This window comes from Cylas formicarius, unplaced genomic scaffold (assembly GCF_029955315.1).
Source record: "Cylas formicarius isolate icCylForm1 unplaced genomic scaffold, icCylForm1.1 PGA_scaffold_10__41_contigs__length_53128322, whole genome shotgun sequence".
Classification (NCBI taxonomy): Eukaryota; Metazoa; Arthropoda; class Insecta; order Coleoptera; family Brentidae; genus Cylas; species Cylas formicarius.
This window is the reverse complement of record NW_026844214.1, coordinates 50,656,502-50,669,537: the sequence shown is the minus strand read 5'-3', so window position 1 is coordinate 50,669,537 and position 13,036 is coordinate 50,656,502. Positions and strand designations below refer to the sequence as shown.

The following is a 13,036-nucleotide window of genomic DNA, read 5'->3' as shown; positions in this document are numbered from 1 at the left end:
TACTTTTCTCTTGAACTTAACACATATCGTACTGTAAAATCGACGAAATAAACTAGTTTGGAAGCAAACTAAAATCAATGAGGTACGGATCTGTATGTTTGCCTAACGGGATATTTTTGTTGGACGGACGAAGAATTTCGGGATTGTTGTTTGAAATAACATACGTTACGAAGTCGTTGATTAAACCGGTGTGATGCTAATATTATCTTTTCCGGTTGTTGATAGCAGAAGTGAATGTCACCTTAAGTTGAAAAGTTTACTGGCGTATATTCGCTGACCACTGTTTGTTGCACTAACTCCTCTGTTGTTATTAAGGAACAAATGAACTGCCCAAAACTATCGAGGCTACATAGACGCAAAGAAATAAAAACGAAATAAAATAATTAAATTAATTAACAAAAATATATTAATTTTTGTTTCCGTCTTCCTAATTGATAGGTAGTTTTTTTCTATGTAGGTATATTTTTTTGGTGGTCAATTTAATGTGCAACATAAGAGATTTTTTTTACCCACTGCACAACTAAAATACTAAAAACTGAAACTACGCATCAACAGGCGAATAAAGTTTGGTTTATAGTTGATTTTCTTCATTACATTGTACGATTGTACAGTCAAAAAACTCTATTTGCTTCAAATGAGTTAAAATCCTACTAATAGTTGAATCGTACCATATAAAATGTGACTCTGCTTTCTCAGATAATGTTAACTGTCTTGGAAGAGGCATTTGATATAAAACAATAACAGGAAATACTCATTCAGATGCCATTGCTTTGGAGAGGGGTGTTCGCCAGGGGAGTATTCTGGGAGCTATTCTGTTCTCAGCTTATACAGCTTCCCCACATTTCTTAAATCTTGTCAATCTCGTGAATACGCCGATGATACTCAGTTATATTTACCTTTTGTAGCTAGTGAAGCTTTAAATGCCGCTACTAAAATAAATTTAGATCCAAAAATAATTTCGGAGGTATCCGCGGCTCACAACCTCTTATTGAATACTAACAAAAGGCAGATGTTATTATTTGGAAATAAAAGGGAAGATATTGTAAAAAACGCTTCCTTTAAGATTACACTAAGTGATGAGATTATCTCTCCTTCTTCAGACGGGTGTCAAAATTTATGGTTATGGTTTGACGGTGACTTGCGGTTTTATAAGCATGTTGGCTTGGTGTTACAAAATTCCTTCTATAAGTTGAGGACATCGTACGTTCAGTAAAGAAGTCAAACTTAAACTCTGTGATATGTTAGTTTTATTCCATGTCGCTTATTGCAGAATCGTCTATTGGCCAGCTGTACTTAATCGAGATAAGGAGAGACCCCAACGACTTCAGAATGCTTGTATTCGTTTTAGTTACAATCTCAGAAAGTACGACCATATTTCACATTGCCTCTCTGATTCGGGTTGGCATAAGCTGGAGGAAAGTTCAGTTAGCCACCTTTGTTTTTGTACTAAATTCCAATAAGACACCGTCATTCTTGTTTGATAAATTTTGTTTAAGATATTGCGTTCCTAGACACACTTCGGTAACTTTGCAGAGATCTTTTAGCTACAACGTCCCTCCCCACAATAAAGTTCTTCAAAAAAGCGTTAATATTGTTTATTTGGTCCGCCAGTATCTAGCAAAAGCGTATGACTTTATGATGTGCGTCTATTTCTTGTACTTACCATGTAGGTATATACGGGTGTGTATTTTGTTGTCAATTATGTTGTTGGTGCTGTTGTTCTTGTGGTTACTTGGAAGAGCGCAATTTGTGAATGTCGCCATTCTTGTATTATTACTTATATTGTAATATTTCGATTTTCAATAAAGATAGTTAGATTATTATTATTATTATTATTACAATCAATGTCATCAGAGTGTCATAATTTCAATTTCAAATTTCTCTTAATATTATGTACATCGGCTATTATTTCAGTTTGTTTAATTTATAATTGTCAAATTAAAAAAATGCTACTTAAATGACGATAAAAAGAATTTTTATACATTTTTTAAGTGTTGCAATAGGAATAAAATTAAAAATTTTAGTTTTCATTTTGAATAATTTGGGATAGTATTTAAAGTTATTGAATAAATAATCATATTAAGGAACAGTAAGGAAAATATTAATATTTTTCAAACAACAAACTTTTTTCTATCCTAGTAGTTACTGTTTTATTATTAAGTGATAACATTTAATTCCAAACAACGTTTGTTTATAACATTTTAAAATAAGGGTACTTTACTTTTGTGCAATTTTCGTATTTTTTATATCATTTGCTGTACAAATTATAGCTCAAAAATTGGGAGATTTTATTTAACACAATTTGAAATGTTCATTACGGAAGCTTGGGAAAATAACATTTGACAGATGATTGCTTTTCATAGAATAAAATAATGTTCATTATAGTTTTTATGTATTTTTGTCTATATTTTATTCTTGATTTGATTCTAGATCCCATAATAAAAAAGGCCAATTTTAGTTTTCAACTGTAAAAAACACATTTTTCGCAAAGACCTGGTTTTCCCAAAAACTGTTATGTAATGACGACAAATACTCAAAATCAAGAGAATCATTAGAATTTTACAATTTACGAAAATAAAATTACTGGTATAACGGAACACCCTGTATACATTTTTTTGCAGAAAAAACTCTCGACAGGCCCATAATATTTTGTTTTTATAAAAATGTATTTACTTGTTTGGTTTTTTCCGTCCCGTGAGGTTATTTTTTAACGGATTTTGAAACTTTTGGTATCAAAATGTTGCAAAAAAAGTACCGGTTTCAAAAAGTTCTTGTTCCCACTAGGATGCTATTTAAAATAATTACATTATCCGACGAAATTAATTGTTCATTACATTAAATGTCATTTGCTATTAGACAAGTAAAGAGAAGTTTCATTTACAACTTTTCCCATGATCATGATATGAAATGTTCTATTTAAAATGGACCCTAAAATCGATCCCTTAAAATATCGAAATTCAATTAGAAAAAACCCTCTATATCTGGGCATAAATAAGCATACACGTAAACTTTATCAACAGTTTTTCAAAAACTATGAACAAAGAATATGGAAGTATAAACTTACTCAAGCGTAGATTGCCTGTTCTCTTGTCTAAAGTTTGTGTGCCAAAGGGAATTTCTTTTGCCTTATATTTTGTATGGTCAACAAGCTGTTCTTTGTGTATTTTTATTACCCTGTAACTTGTTGAAAAACTAATTAACATATATCAAAAACCGGTTCCAATAAAACTGGGGAATGACAATTTGCGTCACACTAACCGAAAAAAAAATTACGATTTACTTCCAGTACCATCATATAATTAATTAGCTCTAGAGTAGAGTTTAGTTACACTGGGGCTCAGTATTGTCCCCAACATTATTACAAATTCTCTACGTACAGACTTCATCGCGAATACAAACATCATTCTCAATTCCGGATATAATCAATAATTGTAGTCCTTATGATTACAGGCCTCTTTGTACATACATTAATAGAAAATGTTGGGTTTTCCCTTAACGTATTATTAAGGAAAACGCACATTGGCGTCGCTAAATCTTTTTCCCAACGTTTTACTGCAAAATCACCGTCCTTTTCAGCATACATCTCATGTGTTGTTTTCAAGCAAATGACATACTTGGTCAGCAACAACAGGTAGAATATGTAAAAAAACTTAACAATTAACGAGGTAATAACCGTCTGAGTTACTAATTATCTGAGCGGCTTTAAAGGCGATAGAAAATGAGAGATTCCAAAAAGTTCGGAATGATTGTTTTAGATTTTCTTGTAATATTAGAAAATGTGACGTCATTGCAAACAGAAGCTTAGATCTTACAAAAATCAAATAGTGCTGATACATTAAAAGTCATCAAATTGTATCAACAATATCAGATCCTTTGGATATAATGTGTTTGGACACCACTGACCACACTACACCGCTAAGGCGTATATAACGTATAAGAGTGGCGACTTCCGCATCTGTTAGAAAAATGAAGGTGGACAACTATTTCACTCACATCAGGAGACTGTTGATGGTGATCGGGATCTGGAGAGTGGAAGATCCCGACACATCAATTCTCCGCAAACGGATCTATCGAGTCTACTCGGTATGTTTCCAATCATTGTGCTATTCCGTAATATTCTCTTTGCTAGCGGAAATTCCATCCTTGTTAAAATCCGACCGGACGGCTGGTAAGGGCGTCCACCCATCAAAAAGGCCCACCCCTCGGCAATGATTTCGTTGTAGCGGTGGACAACGGGAACAGGTTCATCATGTACACGTCTCACATCGTGTTTAAAATGATAGCGTGGCAGTCCAAGCGAATGGTAGCTCTGCTCGGGGTCCTCTTTCGGCAAAACCGGGAGATGCAAGCAGCATCTCTTATCGACCCCCAAATACGTCGGTTGTATCAAAGACACGCGAGGTTCAACTACAAAATAATGTTCGTCTTGTTCGGCGCCGGAACCGTTTTAACAGTTAGCCTCCCCGCCGTAGGTAAGTTACTGCCTAACCTATCCATAGCAAGGTGTTATTATCATCCATTTCTTTTAACGCAACATTATGATCCGATTGGAATGATATTTTTTGCATTGTAGTTCTTTGACAATGTCATAGTTTTCACTGATAATGATAAAAAGGGGAAGGTGGGGCAGGGAGGCCAAAACTAACCAAAACTAACCAAAACTAGCCTAAATTCAGAGCTTTTAAATAAGCCTTTTTTTATTAAATGATTTTTAATAAATAATTAAAATTATATATAACATAACAAAAGCTTCGTTAAAATTTGGGTAAATTTAGTGAAGAATAAATCGACTTGACGGTTAAAAGCCACAAAAAAAATTAAAAGCTTAAGTGGGCGGCCCCTACTAGCACCCGAAACACATAGTAGTCGATATTAGAAGGTAGCTCTATATTTCCTTTTTTGGTTTACTTCACTATCTCTGTTATTGATAGAGACACGCCGCTTTCTAGCGTAACATGTTTTCATAGATTTTATGGTTCAATACATTCATTTTTAAATGTAAAGTATGGGCTATCGAATTTTTCCGACATTTCAAACTATATATCAATATCAAATACCGAATAAATGAAAACAAAATTAACGAGTAACTTTTTTTAATTAACTATTTAAAATATTAACATTACTTATGAGACATTTTTTTGGAGTAAGACTGTGAAACGAAAGTAAAAACAGAAAAACAGAATAATATTAATGGATATTATAATATTATCAGTTTTTAATTGTATTTTGGCGAACATGATTCCATTCTACAATTATTGCATTCACCAATTGATTCTGGTTAGTGGTATCTATCTTTTTAGAGCATCAATGGGATTTAAATCGAGGCTGTGAGGTGGAAATGCCATCAATGGAATAGCTACATAGTGCTTGTAGTCTATAACTTGTCTAGCCAGGTGGGAACGAGTATTATCCTGCATAAATAAACTACTCGGTCCGAAAAAGGGAACAAATGGCATTACATGTCCATTGACATTGTTTTCTAGATATTGCTCGGCGTTTATTGATCTTACACGAATATGTGCGTCATTTGAAACATGCTCCTCTCCAAAACATACAACTTGCAAATCTCTCTCCTGCCCTTCGCAAAACAAGTTCACGCCCACCAGGAGAATTGAGATTAGTTCTCGTTTTATCAGAAAATAAAACCGTCTTTCTGAGCAATTGTTTTTTTAGACAAACCAGCCTCATTTAAACGTCTTCTGTTATGATCATACATTAGATGTTTTCGTCCGTGTCTTGGCCTTCGAGAGTAAGATCCTGTCCCGGTAAATCGCTCATCCATATGACTTATAGTCGAACGGTGTCTTCCTATCACATTGGCAACATGACATATTGGATGAACCTTATCCACAAAAGTTAAAGCTCTTACTGCTTCTGGAGTTAATTTTTTTGACCAACTCATTTTTCAAGAATAAAATAATCATCGGACAGCTGGGTAAACGGGAATAACGTTTAATATCTGTTGACAAATCCCATTACAGAGCCCGCTTTAGATTTAACATTGGATGTGGTGTTTACAAAAACATGATAGGCTATAGAACGGTGTATCTTCTTGAATTACAAAGATAATGAAGTAAACCAGAAAAGAAAATGTTGGATTAAGAAGGAGCTACCTTCTAATGTCTACCTTCTAATATTTTTCGGTTGCTAGAATACTCCACAGGATGATACAAATTTTGGAAAAACACGTAACATGAACTTTTTATCATTATCAGCGAAAACTATGACATTGTCACGAAACCAACATAGACTACAAAAAAAATCATTCAAATCGGATTATAAATTCAGAAAAAAAAAGCATCAAACAACAATAATTTAAAACAAACAAAAACATTCTATGATCTTTTTGATTCTTATCAACTTAAATCATTGATAAGTGACCCAACATGAATATATATAAACAAATTTATATATATATATATATATATATATATATATATATATATATATATATATATATATATATATATATATATATATATATATATATATATATATATATATATATATATATATAATACGATACGATAGATAAGACATATGATAGATATGTGATAATAAATGCAAAATTCACTTCTCACCATTTTTGTATCGGGTTGTATTGGGTTTTGACCCACCATATATAATGTAGGTTTCAGTACCGTAGTAATAACAATTTAATTGAAGCTATATTTTATTCGGGAAAAATGACGAAAATAATTATTTTCTCGAAAACCGCTGAAATTTCAACATTGATGCTACTTTTTCGAAGAAGCGGCAACGTCGCAGCGCACTTTTTTTTTTCGCTGTACTTAGCAGGTGTAATTGGAACTCCATACTGAAGCAGCATATTATTTATAGATGTGACCTGATATAGAAATAATATAATGTTTTCATGGCATTGATATTTGAGACATTTCTTGTACTGCGCCTAACAAACCCCCACATGTGAAGTGATTACATTATCGATATGGACTGGAAAATCTAAGTTGGATTTTAATAGCACGCCCAAATCCCTGATCTGATTCACGGAACCCAATACTAACCAAAACTAACCAAAACACAAACTCTCTAGACATTATGGAATCTAATAACAATTGCTGTGGCACCTTTGCATCAATCTATCCAGGTCTTTCTGGAGTGGTCTTTTTGTTATTCTTAAGAACAGTTTCAGATCGTTAGCAAAAAGAAACAAATATTCAATAGTGGGGGGCCCCGGTGAGAGTCCTGGGGGACACCCAAAGAGATTAAGATCTGAGATTGCAAATTGTTCAAATGAACCATCGGGGCCCTTCCAGTGATGTATATCCAGCTCAGTAAAGTACTGGACACACCCAGGATTCAGAAAGAAGGTTCAATTCGGTAGATGAGTCTGTCTTGAAACCGAACTGCCCGTGAATGATGTCAGATCATAAGAACGGTAGTTAACCACATTAGCTAAATAACCAGAATTGATACTACAAAACTTGACTTCCATACCTACACCAGGAAATATGCTCACCAGAAGTGACTTGTTAAAGATGATATACAGAGGTATACAGATAAGGCAACGGTTTTTGAGAAGTGGAGGGTGAACCTTATTTGGTTCCAGCCCTTTATCAGGGTTATGAAGTTGTGCGTTCTATATTCTCCTAGTTTTGGTGAGAAAATATCTACACACACTGCAGAGAAAGTGACCAGAGTTAATTTAAGCATCCACAAGAAATGTCTAAACGTCCTTATAATTTTCTAAACCGCTAGACATTAAATGCGTATATCGTTTTGCAGAATAACAAAAGAAAGTGTTCTACGTGCCAAGCGCGGGGTTGGGTGCGGCTCAAGGAAATATCTTAATGGAGACGATGCCTCCTGCTTACTATTTTATATTCGAAATTTTGTCCCCTGTGTTCCTGTCGCTTTAAGGATGAAGCTGGATCTGAACATTAACAATCTTCTTATCGAAAATTACTTTACTATTTAATGGCGACATTTGGGTCTCTTCAGAGTATTCAAAAATGAAATATGAAAATTAAATTATACAAAACCTAAAAAGTCACTTTTTTCAAAGAAAAAACCGTATTTTTGATAAAGGTTGTCTATTCCGGAAATTTATAGTTTCCGAGATAAGTGACAATTGAACAATTGTAATAATGCTAGAATATGGCTTTGTTGTTATTAATTTTGTTACTGGTGTATCGATTAAACATTATATTGTGATATAACCAAAGAGTATGTTTCAAAACTTCTTGAATGGTCCTGCACATTTTAGAACTCATGGAAATTTACGAATTCCTGGTATCGTCGGAGAAGGCCAACGTCACAGAGAAGCCCCTGCCTCTCAGGTTCTGGTACCCCTTCGATAGAAACAAGCACTACGTGGTCGCCTTGGTGGACCAAGGTATTAGACCCACGCTAAGTTGTTTTTGCGCAAGTGTGACGAGCGCTTGTCTGAACTCACTGGCCATATTCGTCAGGGCTCAGTTGAAAATGTTGCAGTACTATTTCCAGTACTTCCACCAGCGCGACGAGGAAGCTTTCGTCACTCTGAAGAAGTTGTGCGTCAGGCATCAACGCTTGATAAAGTAAGTGGTAGTGAAATTTTATTAGCTCTCGGAGCTCGTGCGATCAGATTTACGTTACCTGGTCCACTAGTGATTTGTAGAATAGATTTAGGCAAATTGGAGCGACATTACCACATGAATGAAAGAAAATGCCAATTTGGCCTATAGGTTCTGCCTAAATAAAACCATGCCAGGAAGTATTAGAACTATTACAATACTAAGGGGTGTTTTTTTTTTGTATAGAACTTTAAGTTGCAATAAAACAACGATGGATTATTCGATTGACATGAATTTTATTTATCCGAAAGACAATCTAGTGGCGCACCAAACAGTCAGTTTTTCTGGATGTAACGGTGTTTCGACATACACTTGAGGATTAGCTTCGCTCCAAATGCGGCAGTTTTGTTTGTTGACGTAGCCATTCAACCAGAAGTGCGCTTAATCGCTAAACAAAATTCGCTTATAAAAATCGGGAACAACGGCAATCTCATTTTGGGCCCATTTGACGAATCTACGCCTTACTTGATGATCGTTTGGCTTCAATTCTTGCACGAGTTGTATTTTGTAAGCACGTAAACCAAGATCCTTCCGCAAAATCTTCTATAAATTGGATGGACACAGATCCAATTCCTGTGCTCGAGTCTTCCTCAATGCTACGCTCTACAGCAGCAATAGCTTCTTCTGTACGCACCGTACGGTGCCCCTGGCGATGCGAGTTATCAATAAGAGTAAAGGTGGTGCGAAAACGTTCCATGGTTAATCGAATTAACTGCTCTGATGGACGATTTTATCAACGATAAAATGGACGTAGTGCACTATTTGCAAGCGTTGTTCAGTTGTTGAGTCTATTCATGATGAATTGCCAAACCAAACTGAGAATAAATCACTTGACAGCTGTTAAATCGGTCGCCATCTTGAACAGAATTTCCAAAGATGTTTACAATGTTTTGAGTGAATACGGCCTTGTTAAAATTGCGTTTTTTTTTCATTTGACGTGGTGACCTCATTGTGTATTTCCAATGTTCTTCAATTTTAACATTTAAAGATTTTTTGTGTCTATAATGTATGAGTCACCACATTCGCAGGGTATCTGGTAGACACACTCTTTCTCTCGAGTCGATGTCTCTAACTTTGTTCTTGTAAGTATGTTCCTTAATGTCCTTCCGAATTGAAATATAGACTTAACTTTGTATTGTTTCGCTATTGGACTGGGCTCTTCTGATCTGGTCATCAATTATATCACACGGTTCTGCTGTTGCTTTCCGTTTACAATTTGATAACGTATTGTCAATACAAAATGAGTGTAGCCATTATGAAGCAAATCCTTTTTAATGCTGATTATACTAGACATCTGGAAATTAAGTGGACAGTAGCAAATAACTAAGATGGTTGAGAAAGAAGTCAGATCCTAGGTTTAACAATGGTCGCATCTATATCTGTAAGTTTCAAAGCATTCTATGTATACATTCGCTATCAAATGGTGTGAAGCTCGGGTTGTCCACAGGGAACCGAATTGGAAAAACCTGTGTTTATTAAAGATAATGGAAACATCTTTAGCAATTCAAGCGTGAAGATGCCTATAATCTTGCAACCCTGAATAAAACGAACCAATGTTGGCGTCCCAGCTGAACAACATTAACTCACACTTGACTGCACCCGAGCCTTAGAATTAACTTGATAGCGGCTAGTGATAAATCTACATACATAGTATTTTTGGAAGTTTTTTTGAGAAATTCAGTTCTGGTTATGGTTTATTCCCAAATTTGTGCTTACTTACAATTTCTAATCTATAATTTTGAATAACATTTAGTTCAGATACACAGATACGCAAGTCTTTAAATTTCAAAGAAACTTCTACAGGCTACTGAGACTTAACTGAAGCGAAACGTCAGCAAGTTCTATTTATCAACAACCAACTCATAAAAAATCTAGAAGATCTGTAAATAGTACACAAGCCTTTGTTACCTTAACAACCAGACTATTAACATGATTGGACCATTTAAAATTCAACAACGACATCTTAAAAGCATTTTCAGCTATACCTACAGTGGCAACCTTTCCATAAGCTCGCCCTAGGCTACTGAAGAAGGTGAAAGCGTTTATCCCGGTTCAACTCTTACAGTGCCCATTTGTGACCATCTAGTAGCAAGAGTACTGGTTTTTCCTCACTCAAAATGTTTTTTGAAATATTAGCATTGGTAGAACATACAGTCCACAGACCTTTGTGGCATTAACACCCCTTTCTGCGATTGCAATTCCACTAACTTGGCGTTTTCCTTTTTTGAAGCAACTTTCTGCATTTTTTCGTAAATTTATGTTGGTCCAATTTTTTTCCGGGTTCTGATATGTAATGAGTGATGATTTCAATGCAAGGGTGGACAACAGTGGCAAGTTTAGGGTTGCTGGTGGTGAACTGTAATTATTTACTTCGTTAATGTTAAGCCTCATTCTGGTCCATTGAGGTCTATAACTGCGTCATACTTTGATTTGTTAATCTTGATTGTAAACTAAATTCAGGTGAATCCCAGGTGCTTTAGGGTGGAAAATTGATTTTAGATGCACCATCGAGTTCAGCGAGTCACTGAAATACATAGCGCTGATGGATTATACAGTTTGCTCTGCTACATTCGCGTTGCTGGTCGTTCAGATCACCATCGTAAGTGATAGTTACCCTAGATGGTTCGGACTTAAGTCATTTGTTTCAGGGCAAAGACGTAATAACTAGTTTGGCCGTTTTATCGTTTATCACGCTCCAGTTGATAACTTTTTCGTGGAACTGCAACGAAATTATACTGCAGGTGATTGTGATCGTACACCGCAGCAGGATTTTAACAAAGTCTCGACATTTTCAGAGCACGGAGTTGACGAACGCACTTTACGAAAGCGACTGGTACGATCAGAACCAGAATGCGAAAGTGCTGATCCACATAATGATGATGCGGTGCCAGCGACCTCTGAGTGTGCATATGGGTTGGCTGGGGGTGATGGATTTGGAAGCAGGAATATCAGTGAGCGTCGATGGAAAAGGTTCCACAAAAACGGAAAGAAAATTTTAATTTTTCAGAGGCTGAAATTGGGTTATTCATACACTTCGATGGCGAAGAACTAATACTGGTTTCAAACGAGACGGTTATTGAACGTAGCCACTTAAATGAAGAATCTCAAAAGTTAACGAAGACCAAATTTTAATCCCATAAAACACTTTTACTGTAAATCAATTTTCACCAGCTTACAGATTATGATCCTACCATCTATATACAAATACTGATCTTTATCATATATATCTTGTATATTTTATATACCCAAAAAATATGTAAAATAAAAATAATTACACGTTTTTCAGATTTATTTATGAAATACACATTTTTTATATTATAATTCAATATGGTGACAATATATTCCAGGATATCATCCGTTCGTTTGTTGGACTCGGACTGAAATCCTGCAGACGTTTCGAGATCGAGATATTGAAGATCTCACTTCAGATCTTCAATATCTCTTGGGTATTCGGTCCCTCGAAAACAATTAATGTGATTCTTCTAAATATTTATTAACGTTTCGATCGTAATTTCGATCTTTTTCAAAATAATCCTATTTTGTATAGATGACATTTGACGTTGTGTTAATATATTAAAAATAAAAATAATTTATCAGTGAATATTTTATACGGATTGGAATGGCATGCAAAACAGGTACGGATGTTTTTTATTAGTAAATACATTCGATAATTTAATTTTGTTAGTTTAAAATTGAATGATATATTTTGTTAAGGTTTTTAGAATAATACCTATTGCGAGAACACCAAACACACGTTTAATTTGCAAAACCAGAACTAACAGGACCTAACACCAAAAAACGAGAACTTTATAAAAGTATAGAAATATATTATTCAATTTTGAACTAACAAAATTAAATTATCAAATATATTTACTAATAAAAAACATCCGTACCTGTTTTGCATGCCATTCCAATCCGTATAAAATATTCACTGACAAATTATTTTTATTATATATACAAATATCATCTATACAAAATAAGATTATTTTGAAAAAGATCGAAATTACGATCGAAACGTTAATAAATATTTAGAAGAATCACATTAATTGTTTTCGAGAGACCGAATACCAAAGAGAAATTGAAGAAATTATATATATATATATATATATATATATATATATATATATATATATATATATATATATATATATATATATATATATATATATATATATATATATATATATATATACATATATATATATATATATATATATATATATATATATATATATATATATATATATATATATATATATATATATATATATATATATATATATATATATATATATATATATATATATATATATATATATATATATATATATATATATATATATATATATATATATATATAATGATGACACTATACTCCGGGATATCATCCGTTCGCTCGTTGAACTCCGACTGGAATCCTGCAAATCCTGCATCCGACTGGAATCCTGCAGACGTTTCGC

At 34.1% G+C, this 13,036-nt stretch overlaps 2 protein-coding genes across 2 annotated transcripts in view; one reads left to right on the top strand and one right to left on the bottom strand.

The window, feature by feature from the left end:
- LOC132704389 (homeobox protein Nkx-2.1-like) overlaps window positions 1–13,036 on the bottom strand; it is a 92,127-nt gene that overhangs the window by 13,349 nt on the left and 65,742 nt on the right. The gene's annotated exons all lie outside the window — the stretch shown is intronic.
- On the top strand, window positions 3,976–11,837 carry LOC132707973 (odorant receptor 30a-like). Its single transcript, XM_060680020.1, has 7 exons — window positions 3,976–4,168; window positions 4,224–4,472; window positions 8,228–8,540; window positions 11,076–11,175; window positions 11,225–11,317; window positions 11,372–11,527; window positions 11,584–11,837. The coding sequence occupies exons 1-7, from the start codon at window positions 4,009–4,011 to the stop codon at window positions 11,626–11,628; spliced, it is 1,116 nt and encodes a 371-aa protein (XP_060536003.1). The 5' UTR covers window positions 3,976–4,008; the 3' UTR covers window positions 11,629–11,837.